Source organism: Mesitornis unicolor, unplaced genomic scaffold (assembly GCF_000695765.1).
Source record: "Mesitornis unicolor isolate BGI_N332 unplaced genomic scaffold, ASM69576v1 scaffold1441, whole genome shotgun sequence".
NCBI classification, from domain to species: Eukaryota; Metazoa; Chordata; class Aves; order Mesitornithiformes; family Mesitornithidae; genus Mesitornis; species Mesitornis unicolor.
In genome coordinates this window covers 16,665-44,016 of record NW_010164247.1, presented here as the reverse complement: position 1 = coordinate 44,016, position 27,352 = coordinate 16,665, and the positions used below count along the sequence as shown (strand labels likewise).

Genomic DNA, 27,352 nt, shown 5'->3' with positions numbered 1-27,352 from the left:
CCTGCTGAAAATCACTCTTTAGCAAAATACAATGCAAGGTTGCAGACTCACATCTCCTCAGGATGCCTAATGCTGTTTCTTGCATGTTGTTTTTTAATATTCACTTAGTCCATGTTCCCAGACACAATGGGCAATGGGTTTTTGATGTCTGACCAAAGGTCCTCTGCCTGAAGTCCTACCACAATATGAATATTAACATAAATAATCGGTTTTTCCTTTAGCCAGTGATCTCTCCTAGACTGAGCACTGTTTTCTAATGGTAAGTATGGACTTCTTACCTCTTGTACAGAGAAGATATCAATTTGTTGTGAAGAACTGGGCTTTTCTTCATTCTCAGAAGCAACAGTGGAGCTCCTATGGTTTAAAAGAAATTTCAGCTTAAGAACAAAATATGAACTTCAAAGGGGAAAAAGGAAATACTGGCTAATGATTAAAAGCAGCGCAGCTGTGATGAAGGGTAAGCAAACAATGAACTTGCTAGTTTATGAAACTTAATGCTAAATGCTGAAATGTACAGCTGCCCACAGTACTGTACTGTAATGTACTTGGTGTTACCTTTACAATATCACAAAATCTACCCACATATTTGAGTTCTACGAAGCTACAACACATCATGCCCTCAGTCACCCACTCTTTCTTAGATGGCTGTCCTTTTCCAGCACGAGACAGCAGAGCCGTGTAAGTATCTGCCACAACTTGTTGAAGCTTTTCTAGCTTTTGTTCACAGTCTGCAGTCAGTGTCTGTATGCCTGGGACAGCTTCTTCTGGTAGTCTTCCCAGGACTTTTAGGTCTCCTAACGACTTGCTAAGTTCCCTCAGGCTGCCACCATGTGAAAAAAAGGCCTAAACAAAGAAAAATAGTATAACAAACTCATGTTAAGTCATAAGGATATGCAATTTTTCTCATACATTTTTTTCAATATCCATTGTCTTCTCGGATGAGTCCATTTGAAGCATAAGCTGTCAAACCAGGAGAGAAACATTTATTTTCCCTTGATTCTTTTCCAGACAGAGGCAGGAAAGAAATAAAGATTTCTAGCAACACATTTCCAAGCTGCATTCACAAGACTTAACTGACTCTTGCTTGATTTTGACATTCATTACTACAATTGTAGCTGCTTTGGTCCCAAGCCCTCTTCACACTGACATCAGATATACATGTCCCATTGACTACAGAAAAAGTAGACTTGGGAAATTTATTTAAAATATTCCCCATCAATACCTATACTTTTTAGGGTGAAATCACGATATAACAAAAATCTGACAAAAACATGAGCAGAAGGAATGCACCTGAAAACCCTTATGTCCCTTTATTCTTGTAGATGTAATACTTGCTGAACATGAACCCATGAGAAACGAAGACTAAAACTTCAGGGCTATCTTTAAAAAAATGGAAAAAATATACCATCCAGATAACTGGGAGGTAATTTTAAAAGTCTGCAAGGAGACTAATAGTTGTAGTCAGAAAAGGTAAAGAAATAACTGGGGTGGCCTCTTTATTCTGTGTTTACGCAACGCTGAGCACAGGGGCCCTGTTCCACAAACACAGGCAGCAGTAATGTACTTAGAGAAAAGCAAGAAGGACAGACGATGCATTCACAAAGAGAGGCTGGTGAGCAGAAAAGAAGTGTGGCAGGTACCTCATGTTCCTTGATGAGCCCTTTGGTTTTATCCGTACTTAGGAGTTTCTTCTCTTTGCTTAATTGCTTATTGATTTTTTTAAAAATCGCGTTAAATTTCTTTTTTTCCCTTTCTACAATGAGCTGGACACAGGATACAATTTCACGATGAACTGCCTGCAAAATTCAAAATGCATTATCTCTGTGAGATGGTGAGACAGTATTACAAAGCAAACAAAAACCTCAGAACATCTTGTGACAAAAAATTGTCTTTCAGAGATGCCAGGCCTAATGAGAACAGACAGTGGATTCTCCTCCCTGTATTATCTCACCTCCCATCTTTTACGAACATCTTTACTCTTTTCTTCCACTACCAGCTTTTCGTGATCAGCTGAAATATTTTTCAGTTGTTCAGCTGCTTTCAAAAATTTGTCAAGAACTTTATTGTCCAGTGCATTAAAAGCTTCCTGCAAGAAAAACATCATAATGAAAACTAAACAAAACTGAATGCAGGTAAATACCTAATAAAATTACACTAGTAGCATACAAAAGCATTGCATTGGCCGTGATGGCTCTTGCATGTGTGTGTATAAGGGCATTCTCCACCCTTGCACGCTTGCAAAAAGGTTGCAGACAATATCAGTGTATGTTTTTTGGAGAAAGGCAGATGTTGTTCTCATAACTCCTCTTTTAGGGGCAAATTTGATACCAAAGAAGAAAGATTAAAGTCCCTAAACTTTGCATCATTTCTAGGGAATATATGTGGCCATGATCCGTGTCTGTCAGAGAGCATATGAAAGGGCTGGACCAGTGCAACGGGACCCTATGACATGGCCTGGAGTGAAACTCTGCAGTGATCCCGGCACGTGGCTCTCCAGGACTTGCTGTGCAAGATGAAGCAACACAGATTCTGGGCACTTCCCCTTTTGATACCTCACTAAGGGCTCCTTTAAGAGATCCAGACAGATTGGACACTTGCTTTACCAGTTAGCCACTAGGAAAAACAGGTAATTCAGTATTTATAGTCACACTTTAAGAACCTGTCCAAGAATTCAGGCATGTGATTCTTGATGGGAATCTTAATTATTAATCAGGGAAAAAAAATGGGTGCAGTTCAGAACATCATGAGTTCTGATGAGATGATGGAGTAGTTTAAGACAGGGCACTGAATAAACTGCCATATAGATTTACATTTCTTCATTCAAGCTGTTTGACAAGTTAATATATGCTAACAGTGCTAAATCAAAAAGCTGAGAAAAGCATTAATAAGGTACCAAAAAAAAAAAAGATTCTGGTATTTTTCTCACTGTGGTACCTAAATAGCACTAAGAAATACTCAAATTCAGCTGGCTGAGAAAACAAACCCACCTCATATCTGGAAATACATTCTTCAGGACTTAATTTTTGACTGACAAGTTGCACAGCCTTTGAAATGAAGGCCTCAAGTTCCTTCTGGGATTCTTCAAAATTAAGCAAAGCCTCCTTCTGTGAGGGCCTCTTATCAGATTTGGACAAGATGTTGTTCATCTCACCCATGACAGCCTAGGAAGAAAGGGACTTTTTTCAAAACACACATAAATGTCAGCAGTTACATAAAGCTACTGCTTCATAACATCACTCAGGTTATTAAAGTTGAGAAACTGATCTTTGAAATGTTCTAGTTTTTGGCCTAGCAAAAGCCTGGGTATAAGACTTTTATTTTACATGAATGAAAAGGAGTTTTCCTAATCAGATAATGCTAAAACTGGAGATATCTGTGTGTATAAAGTACAACAACGATAAGAAAGGAGTACCTCTATTTTGTCTCTGGCTTCTTTAATTCGTACTTTCAGCCCGGTGGTGCGAGAATGCTGCTGGGACACCTGACTTGAAACACTTTGCGTCAGCGATTGCAGTATCTCTTCTGCTGCCACAACTTGCTCTTGGCATGATCTTCCCCTTGCAGCCAAGCTCTGGTTGAATGAAAAGCATTAGAAGCCTGTACATTATTTACGACTTTTTGTTTAAAGGAACTGAATGAAAAAGCCAACATTGATCATGGACAGTCAACATTTGGTCAAGAAAAAAAAATCTTCTATTCCAATTATGGTCAGTGCATTGCACTGCAAACTCTCTGTGTACAGAGGAAGAAGTCTGCTGCCATCCACAGGGGATTCTGTGTGCCGAAAGAATCTGTCTCTCATGTCTTTGCCTCCAATTAGAAGTATTTTATCCCATCCAAACAGCTTCCCACACATTTGGATATGCATCGTCTGATCATGAAGTCATTCAGAAGTAAGCACACATCAAGGCTCAGATATTCTTGTGGTACTCAGAACTAAAAGGCAGGAAGCAGCTGGGTATTTTGCATGCAGTGCACTGTGCCATACTTGAATATTTATCATGAAATGCTGTTATTAGAGCTGTTTTGATCTATGAATATTCAACACATTTTCCTGTTTGAAGTTGTCAATTAGCATTCTTCTAATGATAATCAGTGCTTTATTCTGGATCTTGGCCTATTGTACTGCAGGTAATAAGCGACCTGATCGCTTCTGCTCTCAGAGATACAATACCAGCCACATTTTTGGAAGCTGTATTTCAGGACGTCTTTTATTATTTTGTTGTTTTTAACAAACTAGTGTCACATCAGACTTTGTACTGAAGCTGCTGAGATAATATATACATATTTCCACCTGCCATCTGCTGAGGGGGAAACAGTAATCCCTGACAGATATATACTGGAAAAAATAGAGACTAGTGGAAATAATAAGAAATTCATCAGTGCTCACAGTGGATGTTTAAAGCAACTGCCTATAAGCTGAGATGCACACACGTTACCAAGTCTGCTGCTGAAAATACTTCAAGTATTCCAGTTTTTGACGTATAAGCCTTAAATACAGGCAAGCTGTCCCAAATCTCCTCTGTGCATTGGAGGGTAGATGATAGAAAGCACGTATGACCATGGGAAACTCTCAGCTCAGCACCTTGCAAAATTTTAGTCTGCTGCAAGTGCTGTGGTGGATAGGGAGTAATTAATATCACTCAAAAGCAAGCTGCTGATCAGTGGCAACAGCAGCACGTCATCAGCACCTGCTTGTCATCTGGATACACTGATGTTAGAAGATTCGCTTACAGCTCATCTGGGAAATAACATCAAAACACTAGCATTGCCTTGTTTTTTACCAGTGTTACAGCACAAACTCCATATTCATTTCTGTTTCACTGATGGTGGCTCATTGTACCCTAGCAATGAGTTTGTGCTGAAGGATGAGAATCTGATGAACAAGGATTTTAAGCAGTGTATTTCCATTCTCACCTGAAAATGTTCCTCCACCTCAGGTTCCACAGGCCCCTCATGGCTGCTCTCAGCAAGCAGGCATCCAGTCTCTGCCACCCAGCTATCCACCCCTCCAAGCAGCTCTTCAATTTTCTCCAGGCTCCCTGCAAGCTTCCTGGTCTTTTCAGCAGCATCTGTGCTCTCATCACCAAGCTACAAATGAAGAACAGGGTAAGATGTTCATACCTGTTACAAGTTCATGTGTCTCTCCATTACTCTCCATAATGTTCAAAGCAATGCCAGAAAAATAACTCCTAAAATCCTTAAGCCTTTGCAAGGGTGAAAGAGGCCTCTTTATCTCTGCTTTCTGAATGTATTTCCTAAAAGCATCTCTTACTACAGAATTTTCCAGGAAACTCCTGATTTCCCTCACTCTTGGGAACGTGTTTCCTTTGATCTTCTTGCATTCTCGTAAGCTCATCTCCTACAAAAATGATGTATTTTTTGCCAACATTTATTGTCACAGCAGTACCTTTAATAAATGTCAATGAAAGGCTCAACTTAGAAAATTAGGAGCTCCAGTGTTCCCAAGCAGAGTGGAAATGTCATTTGTGTGAAAGCATTCTAGGAAATATAATACACGTAACATTAAGCAGGTTGTATATGAATTTACAGCAGCCTAAAAACCTGTCAAGTGAGCTGGTGTGAAGTTGCACAACCCTAGAAATATCTGTGCAGCAATGATTACTTTCTACTAGCTGAGGCAGAGATTATACAATTCAGCAAAGGCTCACAAGTTCTTAACAAATTTATTACTTCCATCTCTAGAACTGAATAAAGAGCTTTATCCTGCAATAAGATTTCCTTTTATAAGTGGTTTTAAAATTTCCATTTAAAAAACCGAACATTTTCCGTCGTGTCATAAAAAACATTTAACTGAGTCACAAAGGCTTAAGAATGGGATGTCTCTCTGTATTCTGTTCCTCCTGTTTTAAAACTGGCAATATTGAGTTGACTGAAAGATTTATTAACCTCCGATTAGCAAGCTGATGAGTCTAGAAAAGTTTGAAGCTACATAGCAAAAGAGTCACATGAAACCAGTAACGTACAAAGTGAGTCCTCTTGATGAACTTAGCCCATCTCCTGTTCAGTTTCTTCAGCTCTTTGGCAATATTTGATCCAACTTGCTCTTTGCTGACTTCGATGAGATAGTTTCCAGCTTCGTTTAAGGAACCATGAACTGAATTCCATTTTGCCAGGATCTCAGCAGGGATCTAGACAGAGGCATTGAAATAATTTAAAGCCGAAACCTGCCAAAAGTTTATTTCCAAAACAAGGAACAGGAAAAAAATCCCCAACCACTGTCATGTATAAAGCTTTCCTTCCAGGGGGCTTCCAAGTCTCTCTGTCTGTCATTACAAAGAGAAACCCGACCACATACCTCTTTCGGATGCTCATTGCGTTTTTCTTCCAGCCATGCCTTTAGTAAGTGGATGTTTTCTGTATAATTACTCCAGGAAGACAATACTTTCTGTAGGGTGGTATTTACATTGGAAATATAGTCTCTGCACATAGAAATCTTTGACTCCACCATCTTAAAAAGTCTGCTAATTTCTTGAGGGTCTCCAGCTAGGACATCAAATAGGGAATATCATTATACATTTGGAAACAAAGAGATTATTTCACACAAACCATAAGTGAGAGTTAAAACCGGTGACAGCACATCAGTTCAAAATACAGGTCTTCATATCAGCTTATGAGCGTGAACTTACCTAAGTCAGGGCCACTTATGTTTTTGCTTTTCAAATCTTCACAGATGTATGCAGCAATTTCTAGTTGCATTTCAAGCCTTTTGTCTTCAATGAAATTCTGCTCAAAGCAAGAAGTAATTGGCATGGGTAACACTAACTCACATAAAACTAGGTAGGAAATGCAGCTTGGGATACATTTTTGTCAATATGAGCCTATAACCTGCAGGTTAACTGTAAACTGAGCAAAGCTCATCTAGCAACTTATCTGTACCCTTTAGACTGAAACAGACCCGTTCTTTTTTCTGCTTGTGCAGAGAGTAACATAAATGGGAATCTTAATTCCTGAATGCCATTGCCTGAGTCACGGCCCTGTATGAATCGGGACTGCCTACTTTAAAAAGTTACAGTCCTAGACCAATATTGAGAAATGGCATCTAGAACAAGGCAGGCAGAATTTAGTCACAAAAGTAAAAGAAGCGATGAAAGCGATAGGTGGGTTTCCCTGCATGCACAGAAATATCAGTGTGATTAGTTCCTGCCATAGATCAAGTAAACGGAACGGAAAGGGTGTGAGAGGAAGAAATGGGAGCAGAGCAGGAGAGTTGTGCTTTGAACACTCGGGCAGAGAAAGAGAGTTGGTCCTCAGCCCCTCTCTGTCCGAGGTACATCTCGCCCCAGAACTCCCCACTCCTACAAACACCCTATGTAGGAGGTTACAGAAAACCTCTCCTGTAGCCGTGACAAACCTGGGCCACCACATCACCTCTCAGCCAGGACTGCACATCACGGGACCAGAAGGAGAGCCAGCAAGAAGCCTTAAACTCCCAGGGAAAGCTCTATATTCTACCAGCTTGAGCAAGACCATGCATGACAGTTGTAGAAATAACATGGTAATAAGCCTTTATGAACCCAACTGTATCAAGAAACTCAGTGCAGATTAACTAAACTCCCATCTCACCACAGTTTAAGGTTAATAATGCTCAGGAAAACTGGTATCTTATACAACCTCTTGTTGTCTCCTTCCACAGTTCTGATGCTGGTGAAATTCCTGCTAATTTAACTAGGGTTTTGCCAGTCGAAAAGCTTCTGAGAAACTTGTTAGAAACTCCACTAAGACAGAATTCACAAGGAATCCCACTGACTGGAGGTGGGGAAAAATCGATGGCATCAGCATTTTTATCTCTATTATTTAGCGTCCACTCTTGATGCAGTATTTTGTTAGTATTTTGGGCAGGGTAATCTATCTCCTATAGGCCTACATGTGGCATCATTTTAATAACTGGAGCCCAGAAGCTGAGCTAAGCACAAAATATAACAGAACAAGACAATTCATATTCACCGTGAAGCATAAGAAGGTAAGGAAGCTGTGACAAGGAAGCAGCAACAGCAAAAGGCAGTATTAGCCAGTACCATGGGTAATGGATGGTGTTGAAGATAGCAACTACGGAACTACCTGAGAGTGGTTTGTGTGCTTTGAGCTAGGGAAGGGCTGCTGCTGTGGGCTCTGTAAGTAGTCCAGAAAGAAAGAAATCTTCCCAATAAAGAATATAAAAGGGCAGAGAAAAAAATTACAGTCACAACTCATTCTATTTCTCCAAACTGAAGTAAGAACTCTCATTCAGAGCAAAAAGGGAAGACATGGAGGGGAAAGCAACCTTCCACTGAAGCCTACCTCTCCTCTTCGCATAAATCCCAGCTCTCACAAAGTCTACCATGCATCTGCCAACTACTGTAGTATCTTCAGATGAGGACAGACACAAGCTTGAATCAAAGAGGTGGGGAAGAAGAATTATTGTCAGGGTGTGAAACATATGTTTAAACTTACATTCCAATTTTCCAGCACTGATTCCACAGACTCTTTTGTCCCATACTTCATGTCCCAGATATTTAGCTTTAACACTACCTCATTGGCAATTGCTGTGCAGAGTCCATAGTGGTATTCAAGAAAGGTGTTGGAGTTTGTGAAATGAATATTGCTGAACCTGCAAACAGTGAAGCATTGCGAAAGTTGATTCAAAATCATTGGATGTAGAAGGCATTAATGTAAAAGGTGTTTAGCCTAAAAACTAAGAGTTATATATATTATATGTAAACATGATTTTGTTACAATAGGAGTAAAATTTTAAGACAACAACAAAATTTTAAGGAGTAACCATTTTGAGTCAATATTGACTGCTCAGTTTATGAAAACCAGGGCATCTGCCATCTGTATGTCAAAGCGCCTCAGGTAACAAACACAGATTCACTGGTCATTTCTGAAAATATTCTCCAACGGGTTTATGTTGTTGCACAACCTGTAGATCTCAGTGATTTTAAAAGGTGGAAGTTATAAGTTAAAGAATCCCCACCCCCAGATAAATTTTTACATTCAAAATAGTCCTGCTTCCTATCCACACCAGCAAAGGTCCCGTTAATGAGCTCTGTTAATGAGCACTTTCTACACATAATTAGACATTCGTTGGACCAGTAAGTGAACCCGCCTGCTCCTCTTGACAGTCAATCTGCGCTTAGGTGGAAAATGCTCTTTTTTTCTGCAAGGCATGGATAAATTCTGTGCTTTGTTCAGAATAGCAGAGCAAGTCAATAACAGAGCTAGAATACAACATTGTCAAAGTGGAAGGAATCTGGGGATCACAACCTTCTTTTCATTTCCTCTAACTTTTCAGGCAAGACTAGTGGCATATTCTTCTCATCTTCATTCTTAAATGACTGAAGAGTGTCCAAGTGAGAATCAAAACAACCCATCAAGCCCTAGGGAGAAAAAGGCAGTAACAGTTTCAGGATATTAAGTTACTCTTTGCCATGTTTTAGCAAATAATGACAGCAAAACCTGTTAAATAAACCTATTACATCACACTTGCTTAATACTTCTTTCGATTGCTCAATACATTTCCATCCAATACCAATATGCTGATAGCATATCATATTAACTTTCTGATGGCCAGCATCACATGACTGGCATGTGTCTCAGCACCAAATTCTCTACGTAAAAATAAATTATAAAATGCATTGCACAAAATACAAGCATATTAATAAGTGGCATATAAAGAAATAAGGTAGAAGTTTATTTCTATGTAATAAAATATGCCACAAAGCATGTTAATGTAAATGGCTAAATCCTGGGGCAGCACTCAACACAAAAACAGTGAGCAGGTTTTAAACACTTGATTTTGTAACTTTAATGCTATTTCAGTCAGACAGTTATGAGCATTGGTGGGTAGTTTCCTAGATCTTAAGAGAAAGTAAAATTTCCATTATAAGGTACCACCTTGGCAACAAGATCCCCACATGAGACGCACTTTAAAAGGACAGACTGGAGGAAGAAGGGGAAAAAATTCTCAGCAGAATGTCTTCCCATCAGAAGAAGTGGATTTGACAGAAATTAAGTGTCTTAGGTTTCTTCTTCTTAAGGAACTTAATGATTTTATCTACATGTCCTAAACCAGTGACATATCTTTGTCTCATTCTTATAAATGCTTTAACTACTTATGCTGAACAACAAAAAATATAGATCAAATTGCTAAAGCGTGGCAAAGCTGTTACCAGTTACAAAGCTATCTCTCACATCATAAACTGACCAGCAACAGTACAGAAAAGTGGTATTCTCAAGCCACTCACTAGAACCTTTATTTCCCATTCTTTCAAGTTCTCTTTAAGGACATGCCACAAAAACATCTAACTTCCCCCCTGTTCGTAAAAAAAACCAAGTACAGCATTATGATGATCAACCAGGCATCAACACATCTACTCTTTTCAAAGTTTTGAAACTCAAAAGGATGTTTAAACTATTATCAGTGTAAAAATTTCAAGAAGAGAATAAATAACTTGAGTGGTATCAAGGTATCAAAATACCTCCCATTGCTTTGAATGGAGTTACAGAGCCATTCAGTAAATACTTAACTTTAAACACACAAACTGCATGAACCCACTGGAATGTAACCCAGAGCCCAAGTGCTTTTCTGAGTAGGTACGCATCAAGCATAAATTTAAAGATAAGGATGCAATTACCCTGAGTTATTACTTCACAAACAAACAAGTTGCAGGAACCACATAAAAAAGAATATCATAATTTACTCATTCAGACAGTACTCAAATTTCATCTCACCCCAGCAAAGTCAGAAACCTTCCTTATAGACCCATGCAGTTATTTAATTAAACTCATTGTTCAAAGGTATGTTCAGAAGAGCTTTTCATCTTCAGAAGATAAACATATCCACACCACTTCCTAAAATGTCAAATAGCAATTCCATAACAAGTGCTTTGCTAGGTCAGACTGAAGCAGAATATTCCTTTGTGATCAGCATACCTTAAATGTTACGATCATTTCTCTGAAGATAAACATTGCTTTAAACGGGTCCTGCAAATCAGGCAAATCTTCTGCCTGCAGATATTCTACTTCCTGAAGCCAAGCCTCAACGCTGTCCAGAGGGGAGGGCAACATCTGGTCCAGCTTCGCTTTCCATTCGTTAATCTTAGAAAGGAAAATGAGTGATTAAATTTCTCACTATTATGTTCTTTGCCATCCCCAAGGTACTGATACAAGCTCCATGAGCTGATGCTCTAGACATGCCAGAAAAAAAACCCCACTTGTCACCATTCAGAAAAGGAGCTTCCAGTGAAGTCGGCTGGAAGTCAGCTACGTTCACCTGAGACCCAGGTTTGCTCCCCAGCCTGTAAGCTCTGTAACACTGCAGAGAATTGGGCAGTTACCATCCTTGGCTGGTGGTGATCTCAAGGTGCAGCGACAGGGAAATATATAGCAAACTAGTCGCAAAATAGAGAGGAAACAGTGATGGTCTGGACAGCTTTCCATCACGGGGATGACAGGGGAACATCTCTTCCACAAAGAACAATTACCAGTAAGGCCAAATACATCCCCACTTGCAGCAGAGGGAGATGACACAGCCAAATTCACTGCAAAGCACTGACCAACCAGATCTCACTCTATCACTATCCATGCCATGGGAAAGAATGTATTAACACACTTCTCCCTATTGCATTATTATCTGTGCCATAATTATGTCCCAAAAGCACCTTTTCACAGATATTTTAAGCACAAATAGGTCATAAACCTTGACCAGAAGAGTGCTCAAAGATAAGACTTAGGATTCTTCTTCAAACACATTCAGGCTGGTAAAGGGGGGAGCTAGAAATGCCTCTGACCTGAGCAATCAGTTTATCCCACTCTTCTCTCATCTGCTGCTGGCCTTCACTCAGCTCAGCTTCATTTCTTTTGGACGACAACACTGGCAGAAAGGTTTTTTTTTCTTGGTTAAATGCTTCCATAAATGACATCATTTCCTAGGGATAAAAAGGAACAGTAATTCATAGAAGAAGACTTCAGATGGAAGCTGATGGTGCCAAGCGCTGCCTTTGAAGACACTGAAGACCATTAACTTCAAAGGGTGTGATGCATGGAAAGCCAAGATAGCAGGAAAGAGCCATACTTGTCTCCAGGCAGTATTTAGGTCTGAAATTATAGGTGCTATTCACCTAACGGAAAGAATTTCATCCTATCCTTCCCTTAATCATTTGAGGGCATTTACCAAATTCATTGTCAGATTCCCAACCCTTGTTTAAAAGTTTATCTAACACTTCAGTTTAGGCGCTGAAGATGAAAAGCTATGTTTCTGGGAATGTGTTAAATATTTCTTTGTGCAAAAGCAGTTAAATATGAAATGCAACTTACTTTGTACTTCTGGTAATGTGTTTCATTCTCCGTGTCGACCAGCAACTTTGTTAACTTCTCCTCCTGTGCAGCCAACCAGCTCATGGCCTCTCTCACTTTTTCCTGGTAATTACAGCAGAAAATTTCATTTTTCCATTTTGCAAGCCTTGTTTTTAATTTACATTGTGCCATAAAACACCACATATTGAGCATATGATAAACTCTGTTCAAAGCTATTAAAAAACAACTAATAGTTCCTGGGGACTCTAATGAATTTTGGGCCAGGCATTAATATAGAGCAAGGTTGAAGTATTAAACCTGGCACCTGGATATATGAAGGTGTCTTAAAAGAAGAGCCTGATTGCAGTCCTACTGAAGGGACATTATCAGTATGGAGATATGTGAAAAGCCAATTAATACATCAACTATCATTGGGAATACAGAGAATAAAATCTTGGTTTTCCAAACAGTGTGATCTGTGAGTGACAACTTCCATCCACTTTACATGTGAGCTGTTAAATTTAAAGCTGGTTGTTCTGCACATTTGCAAATCTGTCTGCCTCTACCCCGATATTTACAAACAGACTTACATACAGCACACATGAAGACAACCAGGCTTGAAAATGTTCTTTGTTGCAGTTAAATGAAAAAAACAAAACAACCTGCACAGCAATTCCACCTTTATCATCAAAAACCTATTACATTGAGACTTGACTCCCACAGAGGAGCATCAGAATGTCCAAGCCAATTCAGCCCTGTCAGTAGCTGAATCAGAGGATCTGCTCTCCAACAGTCACTGAGTCAGGTTACAAACTGGGCAAAAAAACCACTGATATTCTTGGCATCAATGACGCACATTGATGTAGAAATGCCCCAGTGATAAACCATATGACATACCTGCGTGTCTTCTTCAGACTGTCGCAAATTTCTGGAGTATTGCAAAAACTGAGCCACATAAGTCATGATTGATTTTTCATCCGGATTCATAATGTCAACATCTACAAGAGCCAATACACCATTTACATAATTATGCAGCCTTCTAGGCCTGATCACATAATTACACACTATACTGCAGTTATTAAAACACATTACCATAAACTTGTTTATTTTGCAGCAGCTCAGTTAACATACCATCGACAGAAATTAATATGTAATGAACATTTTTTTCCTTGGGAATATTTTAATACCACACGATGATCTAACAAACAAGTTTCTCTCATGAACAGGAAAGTTTCGTATCCTTTCTTCTACATATGGTCCCTGCATTTGCTTCCAGTGCAAAAATCCTACAATTCCTAAGTACATTCAGTGTTACAAAATAAAGAATCTCAGGTTTGAGCAATATTCCCTTTCAAGCTTAAGCACAGCCTTACTTTTTCCTGTATTACAAGTCACCACATATAGGATTATGTTAATCTCACTCCTAAGAACAAAGACAAAAAAAGCAGACCATTTACCTTCAGGTTCAAGAAGCCGTGGAATACTCAGCTCCAGTTCTGCAATTCTGAAAGCATCCTTCAGGTTTTCTTTATTGCTTCTAACTTTTGCCTTCTCCAGATCAACTAGACCTGGACGTAAGTTTTGGATGATGGCTAAAAAAGGCACCCCACTTCGCCAGCTTGACTTGAAATCAGTCACGTTGATAGAGCCGTGCCTATGCCAAACATTATTAGAAACAAAACGTTATAGCCTGTTTCTGCAGATGTCCTAAGTACAAATTTAGAAATAGAATATAAATTCAGTAAAATGGAGTACTAGAATCACCTCTGGCATTTTAGAAAATCCAGACCTTAAAAGAGATCTGTTACTGCAAGAAAGAGATTTCTTTTTCTCTTATTTAGCTTAGTGTCTTTAAAAATATCTTCTATCAATTGATGCCTGGACAGTTCTGTGAGGTGCCCAGAGAGCTCCGTGAGCCATGGTGAATTCTGGGACAACTTTCCATGTATTATGAGTATGTTATGGCATGGAAAAGATGTGCAATTTCAGGTGATCAAATTTAGTTACCAAACAATGGGCCAGAACTTACAGGACTTGTTCTTTTACCAGAAACCACAGGATTAACTGATAAAAAATATATTCAGTGTAATCACAGTTCAGAAAGAATGCTATAAAAACAGACAGAAACGTTGCTGAAAAACAAGCAAATGAAAGAAGAATAAAGGACAGAGAGCTGCTTTTTAGGTGCCAGCCAACCTTGTCCTGATAAAACACAGCTAATAAGGAAAACTCAGTGCTTGAAAATGTTTTCCCAGCAGAAAGTGCTTGATGTGCTGATGAAGGCCTCTATCTCCCACTAACAACATGGAATATTAGTAGGATGTTATTACAACATAAAGCAACCAAAGAGCTGGAGAGAAAGGGCTGACATTGGTCTAAAACATATCTGAAATGTCCTGGAGAGAAGCAGTAGCCCTTGCAGAAAATGTAAAGCCTGCCCCTTGCAAGAAATATCTGTGTCTGCTGTAGATGGTGTGCTGTGAATAATCCCACTGAAATCAGAGCTATCTGTACATCAAGCATGAGCAAATGTCTGCTTAGAACTGGGACCTCTGGCATTCAGTGGGGTCCCTCCTGGGGATCACACAGTGCTTTGACAGAAAAAAACATGAAATGTGAGAATACTAGAAATCCTACATTTTCCATTAAAAAATACAATTAATTATTGAAACGTTGCTATCCAGTGCCAACCACGAGGATTAAAACTAGCAAATCATGTAAACGTTCCACTAGACCTATCACACAGAAGCCTCTAAAAGGGAAAAGCCAAACAATCCAACACATTGTGGTATTTTATTAGTAGGATTAGTCTTACTTCATTATATTTAAAGGGTTCATGTCAAAACATTTAGGGCCTGATTGGTGCTAAATGTATTGGTAACATCATCTGAATTCTGAAGGAATTTCTCCTAAGCTATCACTAAATAATGTTAAAAAACCAGGGGAAAACATCACCACATTTAGAGGAAATACAACATGTAACACATTATTTATACGTCTTGGATGTAACTTACAGTGAACACTGCTCTTTTGCCCACAACAAAAGAGCCTTTGTAGCAGAGATCTTCCACCGTTCCTTAATTTTAGCACTTTTTTTAGCTGATCGGCTTGCTTTTAGAGAGGAGTCAACAGCACTTGAACAATCAAGTGAAGGCTGACTGTAAGTACAAGCAAGGGTCCTGGCAAGTTCTTCAATCTATCAGAGATGATGGGAGAGTTTAATCAGGCTTCAGTAAAAAATAAGCAAAACATCAGTGGCAGAAAACCACAGAGCATTAGAAAGGACTCAATCACAGCTGTAATAGTAGCTCCCTGCCCCCAAAGATCAGATCACGGTTTTTTATCTGTTCAACCTGAACTATTTCGTGCTGAATTCCCATCTTTAGGTGATTTTTTTTGCAGGAAATTTTCACCTAAAGATATCCATGTTATACTGTGGGTAGCATCACTGGCATCAAGGGACCTTCTCATCCAGTGCACTTTTCTACTTCTCCTACCAGTGAAAGCAGCCCTTACCAGCTGTGTTTTCTGCTCTCAACGGTGTCATGTATTAGGCATGCTCAGAGTTTACCTGCTCAGTCAGGGTGCAGGAAAACCTACTCGATAGGCCTCAGAGATCTGTATTAGGTTAAAGAGCTTGGTTTAGGTAAAAAGATAATGCACATGGCTATGTGCAGCACAAGAACCTTCAGCACCTAAGTACCTTTACCAAGAAAAATGTGGGCTACATCTGATCCTGTTAAATAACTTTGCTTCTTAGTACTCTCCCGAGCCCCAGTCACCCATTCACCCCCAATGCTCCTATGTTAATTCACTGCTGGGCTCTTGCTAGAAGACAGTTTGGCTCCGTCACCCTCTACAATCTTACAACACGATTAAAGCAAGGCCCTGTGCTTTCAAACACCCCTCCTCCCCATAACCTCATGTCACTCAAGAGACATGCTCAGTGTCTTGTACAAGAAACAACATTATGACAGCCTTCATGCTACTTCAGGCACCTGATGCCGAAAAAAATAACACCAAGAATTACACATTGTGAGCACAGCCAATGCTGAAGAAGGAGGCTGCCCCTGTGGGAGATGGGTGGGAGCCACTTTGCACTATTTGCTTCATCATTACAGACCTCAGACTGAGAGGCCAAGTTTAGCCTATTTTTCAACTGATTACTTAAAAAAAAATCTCAGCATCCTTCCTTCCTACCATTTGCAGCTAGATAGTGTTCATCAGGCTGTAATGCCATCATTGCACTGGTGAAGCAGCTCAGAGACACAGGCAAGGCGTACTGGTGCGTCACCCCCCTGAGCTGTCACTTCCAGATGTCAGAAAATAATCTGCTTTGTACTAATTCATCTCATTTGGCAGCCACGTAAGTCAACACATTTTTGTGCTTTTTCCCTTTGCTAAAACTCTATTACATCGCTGAAATACTTACATGAAAATGGAATATAATTGTCCAAATTAGGCCAAGCACAATGGAAGGTTTTCCTTCAATAATGTCAGCAACATGAATATTTATGAGCTTGAGCTAGGGGAAAAAAAAAAGGGATCATTGTTAAGAAAGAGAATGTTCCACCAGCTCAACTGGCTTTAGTTCTGAATTTTGAAGTTAATACTCACTGATCTGCTCTTTAAAAATGTCAAAGCATTTTCTATGTTGCTTCTGCACTGAAAGGTATTAAATCCTTTTTCCCGTGGCTGTGAAGCAAAAAGAACAGGTTATGTTCTCAGATGTAAAAATTAATCTTATTTTATATTTTGGTAAGGGAAGTCCAGCAAAGATTCTCAAATTACTTCAGAGCAACTTATTCCAGTGTCAGTGGTGCAAGAATAAGTTACTCGTAAATAGCTAGAGGGGTTATTCATATGCTTACAATTAAGTATATCCAGAAATCTTTGCTAGATTTGACGAAGGACGGAGGTAATATTGTTATTACTCTGTCTTACCAGATGTTGGCCTGAAAGCACTTCCAGCAGATCCAGAAGCAAATGTCCTTGCTGTATGTCTGTATACAGGTCTGAGATAACAGAAGGAGGTGTATGCTGCAAAATAAATTTCAATGCTTGTCACACCATCCTTTGTCATTTTAAATTCAACACACTATGAAATATCACAAAGTAATCTATTAAAAAAATGTTTAGCATCCTTTATTTTTTCAATAAGCTGAAATATAACTCCAGCATCTAATTAGCCATACCCTGCTTCTTCTAACCCATTATTACATTTGTCTCCTCGCCCTGCCTCATTTTCAAGTATTTAAACTTTTCAAGTAGGTATGTGGGGAAAAAAAAACCCAACACTTTGAAAATGGACAAGTTAAGAGAAACAGTTAATTCACATTTTGACTTCTTAATCAAGGTACTCTGAGTACAAATTTGACTATAGAGCTGAGTAACTAAACCCTCACTCTTTTCACTCACTCGTGGACACAACAATCTACCCTGAGCTCAGCAGTTTCTGCTCAAGGAGGGGCCACAACAGGATAATTTTTTCACCTGATCAAGCCAGAGCCTCAACACAAACTGCATGAGCTGCTTCGTGAAAGCTTAAAGAGCACCTACAGAACTGTGTGGGTTGTTTTAATACTTCCTAGTCTCTCGGGTCTTTCCATTAAACTCATGTTCCTGGGTTGCATAATAGACTTATAATTACCTAAACACAATAAAACTAATCATAAAGAACCTCATGAAACCCCAAGATGTGTGCCACAATTCAGCACACACATGTTTTACCACATCAGCAAGAAAGATACTTGCAAACCATCTCTTACAAATGTCCTTGAACTATCACCAATACAATGCTGTTACATCTAGGGGCTACTCTTCCCAGCCAGTACCCAAAATATTATATTAATTTTCTTTATCCCTAGAAAATTTAATCTCCATACAGCGCATCCAAATCAGAAAAGGCAAAAGGGATATCTTTCCTAAAGAATTCCCTTCTTACCTTTGCCAGTATTGAATTTATCCAGCTAGTGAAGGTTTTCTTCTGTGTAAACTCTCGGTGTACTGGAAAAAGCAAAGAAAAAAAATGGTTAATGGAAAAAATGATCTGGTTTTACTTCTCTTTCTCAAAAAGATACATGGCATCCATCTCACACCTAAGGTCTGTTATTCCAGATATTAAGACACAATTTAATATTAGTCTTTCTCAACTCTTACTTTAGAGCTAATATTTTCTTGCTTACAGAGACGATACTGCAAGGACTTCTACAACCACCAAGCTTACTTCTACTGGACGCAGCGAAGAGCAACTACTGAAGGTTTTCTCAAAAGCTCAGCAAATGCAAACAGCAGTGTGAACACATCATCAAACAGAGCAATACATCTAGAATAACTCCATCCATTCCTAAATGTTCCTTGAAAGACTCAGGGTTGCCGTCAGTACAAGATCCACTCTTGAAATTCAGGAAAGTCTGTGCTGGTTAGCTGTAGCTAACGTGCCTTTCAACAGTCCTCCTCTAATCTGCAATGCTGTTACCCTGTTGGAGCACGAAACAGTTGATTTCCCTTGCTTGCTGGATTGTTTTATGCTTCTTTTTAAGTATCACAGAGATCGTGATGAACAGTAAGATAAGGGCAGACTTAAAGACATGGACAAAAATGCAGTCTCAAAATCCCACGTTGTTTGGAAAACAGAAAATAAGTGCAAACGTGCCACATAGACCGATCAACGCCACAATACTCACAAGGAGGACATAAATAGCACAGATATTGGCTTCATGTTAGCACAGGACCCAACCACACCCTTTGGTTGAACACCCGTGCAGGAGCCATTGCAATTACCTAACGAGTGATTATTGAGTAGCTGCGCTCAATTTTATCAGGCAGGCAAGGCTGGTATTGCTGGCACTTGAAAAGGGACGGAAAGCAAATATTGACTTCGCTGCCTGACGCCAGGGACTCTTCCAGCTGTAGCTCTTGCCAAACACACTGCTGCTACTGACTTGGAGAACATGCTTTTGGGGTTGTTACAGAAAGATGGTTAGGATGAGGACATTTGTTCTGGTTTGGGTTGAGTCCCTCCATATTAGCGTGCAGAAGCATTAGGCAATGTGGGCCAGATACTGCAAGTGTTGATTCACGTGGGCAGCTCTCAGGCAAATGTCTCACCCGGCGAAAACACAAGGCAGTTATTTCACTGCACGCACCTAAGCACACCTTACACCCTCCCCAACACCCTCCCCCAGCCGTTGCCCAGTGCAACCCACCAGGCTGCCTTCCAAGCAGCCACAGTCTCAGCTGCAATGTGGCTTATCTTCCTACCCAACAAATAATAATAAAAATACATATCTCATTGTGAATCAGTAACAAAACTCCATGCCTGCCAATGTCTCCCCGGACTGCAGCGCAGCAGTGGCTCTGTATCCATCCAGGCCACAACACACGGCTCAGCACAGATGTGCTTGTGGCACCACAGCAGGCAGCTGTATTGTGATTTTCAGGCTGAGTGTGTTTTCCCTCCCAGCTCCCCTCCGACTCTACTGCTCAGAGGCGTTAATGATTTAATCAAGCTCTCAAATTCTTATCTCTACCACGTGGCTAATTAATAGGGATTTTTATATTTATAAGGATGAATGGTTTCTTTGTTAGGCCTTTTTATAGGACTCTAAGTGACCTTGGTTTTCTCTTGCCCTAGTTTTCAAAATGTCACTGACCTAGAATTAAAAAAGCTATCAAAAAAAACCCCTGATCATTTCTTTCACTTTCGGCCAAAACTCACCAAGCCGAAAAGTGGATCTGAGAGAACAAAATAAGAACCTGCTAATTTGAAAACACCTAAAATCTATTACATTTCACCCTGTGTTTTAAAGGTAATCCCCAGAACAACTCTTTAGGGAGGAATAACACATAGAAGCAGCATGTCACGTAGGCTAGCCAAAAATCAATACACACTGCGGGACAATGGCTGTTTTATCCTATAATGAGCTATCAACAAGTGCTACAAACCAGAATAATCATTAAGGGCTGCAGCATGGGGACATGGCAGGGACCACGGCAGTGCTGAACTCTCCCAGGAGGAGGAAGAGGGGAGCACAGGAGTGCTGCCAGCCGTGGTTTTACTCTCAGTCTTCCTTTAATGGAGATACAGAAAAGCCAGACTTAAAATTAATCTCTTCTCTTCTGTCACCTTCCCTGCCTCCCTTTCCGAGGTCAGAGACAGCAGCTTCCAGGAAAGCAGCGTCTCCTCCCTCGGCAGGGAGCTGGGGGAGGCAAACTGCGGCAGAACAGATTAGTCTGTTTGACCACACTCATCAAACATCACCACCAAACAGCAAAGAGGTTTTCTGCTCTCGTGAGGACTGGTGCACCACCAGTGAAACATTTACAACTGTGTGCCTTTTTACTAAAAAAAAAAAACACAACAACTTTCTGAAGCAATTATTTGAAACTAATGAGCGCAAGCCTGTCTGTCATCTTGCCATCTGTATTTCACCAGAAGGAATTACCTCTTGTGCGAGGTATTTTTGTATCTTCCTTTCACCATTTAGGTCAGCTGAGGCTGTGTCTACAGCAGCAAGCAGTGCAGCTCAACATGAACAGATGAGCAGACGAAAAGAGCTGGTGTTCACAACATAGCGTACCCACCATGTGTGCAGGGAAGAAAGGCTCTGCTGGAATAGCTCCAGCCGGAATGCCCACAGTCAGTCATGGTACCTTCTTGGAGCATTTGTTTCCATTTCATCCAAAATAACCATTTCCACACTCCCTGACAGCTCAGCAAAATGAACCAAAGCATGGTCAGCCGGGATAACTGGGAGAGCTCCTTCAAGACAGCACTGCTGGTATTAACTAAAACACCAAGCAGGTACATGCTATAAGTCATAAGAACCACCAGAAGAACCATTAAGTGCTTGCCAACCCAGAGAGAGTGGGAGCAGTTCTCCCCTAAGCCCTGTACACAGTCCCTTCCCCTCCATCCAGTCACAGTTTCATTTTCTGCAGACAGGAAAGCAGGGAAAAGAGTTATTTCCAGCATTTATGTTCAGCAACACGGTGTTAAGCAATTAAAAACAAACAGTATTTTTTGTTAAGATTAAGAAGTTTATTCCTACAGGAATGGGTCTTTTCAAATCCAAATATTGTACAAATATTAACTAATTAACTGCCACCATGTCTGTGCAGCAAGTGGGAACTTTCCTTGCTACACTATATTCCTTTCAACCTCCTTTTTGTTTCGAAAGCAAATTATCCAATTTACCAAAAGTGCTGCTAACTCCCAACTTTCTTAGACACTTTTGCTCTTCTCATTGCCAGGATCCCGGAGCAGCTCTGAATCACCACTGGTACAGACAGAGGTTGCAGGTTACTCTTAAAGGTACTAAGTCACATCACTTAGATATCTTCATGCTTTTAAAGATAAGGGCTTAAGTGGTTTTTCTAACATTTTAAAGAAAATCCATGGTGAAGCAGGGACTTCAGTGCCCTCCACAGGTGCCTCAGGAGCCATCCATTCCCTGGGCTTTTTAATGCCAGTTCCTAACCAGTTATGCACCTGATAACGCCCTCAGCAAACTGAAATTTATCTAGCTGGGAACACATTTATACAACTACACAATCTGTTTTTTTCGTTAGGCACATGAAACAGACAAAAATACCCACGACTGATTTTTTTTAGGCAGTGTCATGTGCCGTTGCCTCTCCAGTGCCGTCAGCCTCATCACATGCCACAAAGCTGTGCATTTAGGAAACCTGCAGATCATCTCCTAACCTGGGCAGCAGGCAGCATAAACAGGGCACGAATTTCAGTGCAGCTCCTATGGGAGCTGTTAGAGTTGTAAAAGTTACCCTTGAAAAGTCATAATAAACATTTAATGGACTTTTTGGATTATTCTGGTTAAAGAAAAAAAGTGGAACTGTAGTAACATAGTGGCTCCAACAGATGAGGCATACAGCTAGAACAAAAGAAAAATGTGGGGTAAGAACTAGTAGTCTACCTGACCTCTGGATGAATTAAGCAGGTCTCAGAGATACCCTCCTTTAGTTGGGGATGAATGCAATCTATCACAAGCTCCACATGTACATATCACCATATTTTCAATTTAACTTGAAGAGAAATAACTCATAAATAATTAGATGTAACTGCATGAAAATGCCATAATTCATTTATATCACTAAACACTTCTCAAAAACAGTTTTAGCAGCCACGTTCTCACACAATTATCCTTCAGGTTACAGTAATAAACAGGAATGTGTAGACAGATTAATAAGCACAGCCAAAACTTAGAAGCCCTGCAGTTAATTAAACAGTGAAAGAGTAAGTACATGCCCCACACTCTAAGGAGCTAAAACACACTCTCGTGTCTGAATTAGCTCAGCAAGCAAGGAAAGAAAAGGAAAAACTGACTTCTGCACAGGCTTGGTGGGAAATGCCACACATAGGGTGTGTTTGCCGTCCTAGGCAGGAAAAGGGAAGGATTTGTGCATGGGAGGGAAAGTGAAGGTTGGAACCTCCCACAGGTAAACAGGTTTACATCCTGAAAGCAAAAAGCATTCCCACTCCAGAGCGCCACAATCCCCATTTAATTTCTTCTGTAGCCACCCGTCTGCAAGCAGCTGAGCATTCCCCTTGCTGCAGTCCCGCACTCGTGTTCATCAGGAAAGAGTAGCGAGATCTCCAACGGCTCTCAAAACATTGCCATGAAGCCCTTCTCTTACCCAAGGAGGGGATGTGCCTCCTCATTTCAGGTAGCTGTAAACAATTTGGGACTCTGTGCCTCTCCCATTCACAGAAGGCCAAGCACCAGGCTGTACCCCTCCATAGGGCCAGCCCGTAACACACTGCTGGGATGGAAGCTATGGGAGGAGAAGACACAGGACAGGGCCCCTGCGTTATTCCTCCTGTGCCCAGCCCCAAGGTGCTGCCTGCTCAGTGACTTCAGATTTCAATATCATCCATGTGCTGTAACAGAGCATCTCCCCGGCAAGCATCCTCTGCTCACCAAAACATCTGCAGCCTGCCTGGCAGGAGAAACCCTTCCCTTAACTATTTCCCCATAGGATACATCCATAATAGGTCCAGCTTCAGGCTTCTCACCTGCACTTTTGAGTGGCTGTGCAAGGACACAAAACAACTTTGTTGCTGCTGCAAGTTGTGCTGCACGAGAAAACCGAGAGAAAGCAGAGATGCGCTGGGGGATAGGGCACAGATAATGTTGATCTTGCCATGATCTAATTTTATTATAACATCGAGGACACAGGGAAGGAAAAAAGGAACAGAAAAAAAGAAGCCCAAGTCCTGACATCATGCAATTTCATAGCAATTCCATTTTCTTGGCAGGCAGGGAGGGGGATAACTATTACTCTTTTGGTTGTGGAGATCAGCTTGAAAACTGGAAAAAGTTAACGTTAAATCTGAACAGATACATATATAAGGCTTTATATTCTTGCCGCTTTTTACTTCAGCCTCATGATTCTGTGACTACCGTAGTCGTTTGAAAATGTCTGCAGATGGGAACATTAAAAACCATATTGCTTTCATTTCTTTACCTACTTTCTTCATGTGTTTCAAGCTTCATTAAATCTCCTTAAAACATTTAACTGAAAAGTTGCACTGAGAACAAAGGCACATTTTTACCTATTTTCCAGTGACTTTCTTCACTGCATCTTCTAAACCAAATACCATTAAGGAAAGTGAATGTTCATCCTTCAACACTCTTCTACCTAAAAACCCATTAACAGAAATTCCACTAAAGCAGGTTTTTACAATATTAAGCCACTGGCATTAATTTAATAGGATTTCTATAATAATTAGAGCTACTAAGTAGGAACATCTTCCCTAATTATTTTAAGGAAGTTCTTAATCTCTTTCCTTTCTTTTCTTCCCAAATGTGCTGTCATTCTCACAGAAGACAGTGACTTAAATCTCAGTCAAACATACCTAGAATGAGTGTTTGGTTTTACACATGGTAAGGAAGAAAAAGAATAAATAAAAGCTAACCAACCATTTTGTTACATTTTTTAGGCATACGACTTCACAAAGTCATATGACCAAACCAACAGGCACATGGTTTAGTAGTGGACAGGTTATGGTTGGAATCAATGATCTCAAAGGTCTTTTCCAACCAATGATTCTATGATTAACTTGATCTTGCCCTAATTAACCAGACTAGACAACTGCTCCATCACCACTAAATGCCTTTCAGGAGTAATAGAAGATTGGATCGCAAAGAATTTAAATGCAGATTAAAATATGAGCAATGCAGACTAGATCTCACTCCTACTTTTTTCTTCCACACCAACTATTCATGGGTATCTCCTGTGACTCTGTGTGTGATACAACACTAGACGTACTCTTGAAGCTATATCTTAATTTGAAAAGCAGATCACAACCAGATTTACATCCGTCTTTAGTCACCCCAAAAGTAAGCTGCTTCTCTGATAGCAATAAGCAGCCATTCCTTGAATCTGAGATTTCTCTAAAATTCCTCCAAGTGAACCTGAGGATTTAAAGAAATCAAAGTCTCTGTCTCATCCCAAGATTCCTACTAATGGAAGAACCCATTTCCTTGTCTGACCCTATTATTCTTATTTGACCTTTACGACCACAAATCTGCAGACAGATTTACTAATGGTTTCTATATGTCACGTCAAGGAATACGTCTCTGGTGCTCCATCACAGCTGTTTTGCCATTTGCTTCTTTGACTCGGAGCAGATGCTGCAGCGTCACAACTCCATACAGTTACTTCCATTTTACTTACGTGTTTGTTCCATTCGTTGCATCTTTAATAATTATGAAAATTGCCTGTGTCACTTCTAAGGGACATCTCCAGATGTTTTACAACAGTCAAGCAGATTTGTAGCATGTTCATTTCAGCATAATCTGGGAGCTCAAATGATTATAGCAAATAAATATAATTTAGTCATTTCAATTTTAGTAAGTAGGGCTCTTTCACTGAGCTGCTGACCAGAAAACTCTAATGTTATTCAGTATATAAACACCAATCTGACTTTTCAGAAAACAGCATGAGTATTATTTTAAAATAAAGCCCTATTCTAAAACCACACGTAACTGCAATTGGGCACCCTCTGCCTAAAAGCTAGATAGTGTTTCCCAAACTGGTTTCATGACAACAGCAACCTCAGTCTTTCTACCAGTTTGACTGGCACAACAAATGTGCGTCTGACAAGCTGTGCGCCTGCTGCAACAGTCAGAATAGCTTCTGCTTGCTCGGAGTTTTTGCTTGCTGTCCCAGAAATGTATTACTAAAGCAAAACAGAAGAAAATTCACTATTAAAGACATTTGGCTTTCAGACCACTGTTAACACTCACTCATCAAAACACATGGCTTCAATGGCAATATTAGTGCAAATATGGATCGTGAAAGTGACTTGGCAGACTATTCTTCTACACCATCTGTTTTAGACGTATTTTCTCTCAATTAAGCATCATAGTAATTTCATTGCAAGTGAGCTAAAAGGAAATAGCTCTGTGGAAAAATGGCTTAGCCCATCCATCCGAGAGCAACCAGGCTTCCCAGCAGTGCTAGTCCCTCTGCCTGCACAAGCCTCCTAGAGAGCCACCATGAATGTTTCTATGAGTATGTTTAGAGAAAATCAGCTTTTCCAGGAAATTCTCCGAGAGCAACCAGGCTTCCCAGCAGTGCTAGTCCCTCCTAGAGAGCCACCATGAATGTTTCCATGAGTATGTTTAGAGAAAATCAGCTTTTCCAGGAAATTCTCATAGAAGGAAATTCAATGCGTGATTAAGGTTTAAAAAACCCAGAAAGACTATCTGAGAAGCCAGTTCTGATACACTCGTTATCACTTAACTGGCAGGTAGCTGCCGTTAAATTGGAACAATTGAAAATGAGCGGTGAGTGCTTCCTTAACAAGTTACAACTCATTGCAGGTAAGGAGGAAAGACTCTGACCTGTAAGAAATTTGTCTAGAAGCCACAAAATTTTTCTACTTATTCTGGCCACAAGCTATCTTTCTACATGGCCAGGGGATATAGCAGTAAGAACAGAAAGACGAATAAAATAAAATAAATAGAGCTGTAGTTAATAGCCTCATTAAGACAGCTTAATGCAACCATCTAATTGTCAGCAAACTGAGAACAAGGAAGCTAATGAAGTGGCATAACTGCTTTCACGCTGGTGGTTCCCTCGAAAACAATTAACAGCAACATGTATTCTGAGTGAAAAAGCATGAGAACCAGTGAGCACATCTGTACCAAAAAAAGGCAGCAGCTCTGAAAATACCCTGAGAAAGTACTATGAGAGCTTTGATCTCTCATTTCACTGCTGAATCGTCTCTCATGAAACACAAAAACATCTGCAAAGAAGCACAGACGTGAACCAGCTACACTGACCACAATGCCCATTTTAACACGTCTCTCAGAATTGCCTTCAACCTGTGCACAGTCACAGATTTTTGTCAAAAATCTACACTAAGGAAGCACAGAAAGCTACAGTAACTTACCTTGCAGTGATAGTTGGAGATCATCTATTTCGGAGGAAGCCTCCTCCTCTGTTGAGGGAGATGTCTGTTTCGATGACATATTCAATTCTATTGAGATTCTTCAATCAATTTCCAAACTGAAAGTATTAAAAAAAGGAGAAAATCAGCACAGTCTTACATTAAAACCAATGGTATCAAAGATGCTCGAGTGTGCGGTGCCAAGACATGCACTTTATTTTGGGTTTTCTTCCTTTGTAGGCTGTTTCCTTGACTCATACAGAATAAAGCAAACATTCCTACCGCGGGAATGCAAGTTTTGGTTCCTTGTCTCTCTTCTCTACAACACAACCCATGGATCCCAGTGCGTCTTGCCATGAAAACAAAAGCACTAGGATTAGGAAAATGCAAACACAGTTGCTTTCTTTGAGAAAGCCAGGTTGACAAAGGCTCACAGTGCCTTCCGCAGATTTGTTGCTGCCAAACTTCAAAGGTTTTCTTTAAATCTTTGTGCTTTTCAGGTATCTCTTCCTGTCCAGAAAATTGTTGCAGAATTAAAGCAATTTAGACAGAAGCTGCAAAGATTAAGGTGAAATGAAAAAGCAGCAGTTATCGTTTGAGAATAATCACAACTGCCGTTTCTGTCTGGTACCTTTG

The 27,352-nt window shown here is 40.2% G+C and overlaps 1 protein-coding gene across 1 annotated transcript in view; it reads right to left on the bottom strand.

Annotated features, from left to right (window-relative positions):
* LOC104548251 (nesprin-2-like) overlaps nt 1-26,798 on the bottom strand; it is a gene marked incomplete at its 3' end in the record, with an annotated part of 64,341 nt that extends 37,543 nt beyond the window's left edge. Inside the window, exons 1-23 of the mRNA XM_010194221.1 lie at nt 26,720-26,798; nt 18,242-18,303; nt 17,242-17,337; nt 16,915-16,992; nt 16,730-16,822; nt 15,312-15,493; nt 13,755-13,951; nt 13,195-13,295; nt 12,319-12,420; nt 11,793-11,930; nt 10,936-11,100; nt 9,268-9,380; nt 8,455-8,611; nt 6,651-6,747; nt 6,320-6,507; nt 5,988-6,152; nt 4,918-5,091; nt 3,413-3,571; nt 2,988-3,161; nt 1,952-2,086; nt 1,641-1,796; nt 632-843; nt 279-354 (exon numbers count right to left, since the gene is read on the bottom strand). Coding sequence (XP_010192523.1) covers nt 279-354; nt 632-843; nt 1,641-1,796; nt 1,952-2,086; nt 2,988-3,161; nt 3,413-3,571; nt 4,918-5,091; nt 5,988-6,152; nt 6,320-6,507; nt 6,651-6,747; nt 8,455-8,611; nt 9,268-9,380; nt 10,936-11,100; nt 11,793-11,930; nt 12,319-12,420; nt 13,195-13,295; nt 13,755-13,951; nt 15,312-15,493; nt 16,730-16,822; nt 16,915-16,992; nt 17,242-17,337; nt 18,242-18,303; nt 26,720-26,798 — 3,099 coding nt within the window. The remainder of the gene's footprint in view (nt 1-278; nt 355-631; nt 844-1,640; nt 1,797-1,951; nt 2,087-2,987; nt 3,162-3,412; nt 3,572-4,917; nt 5,092-5,987; nt 6,153-6,319; nt 6,508-6,650; nt 6,748-8,454; nt 8,612-9,267; nt 9,381-10,935; nt 11,101-11,792; nt 11,931-12,318; nt 12,421-13,194; nt 13,296-13,754; nt 13,952-15,311; nt 15,494-16,729; nt 16,823-16,914; nt 16,993-17,241; nt 17,338-18,241; nt 18,304-26,719) is intronic.
* Nucleotides 26,799-27,352: the final 554 nt, after the last annotated feature.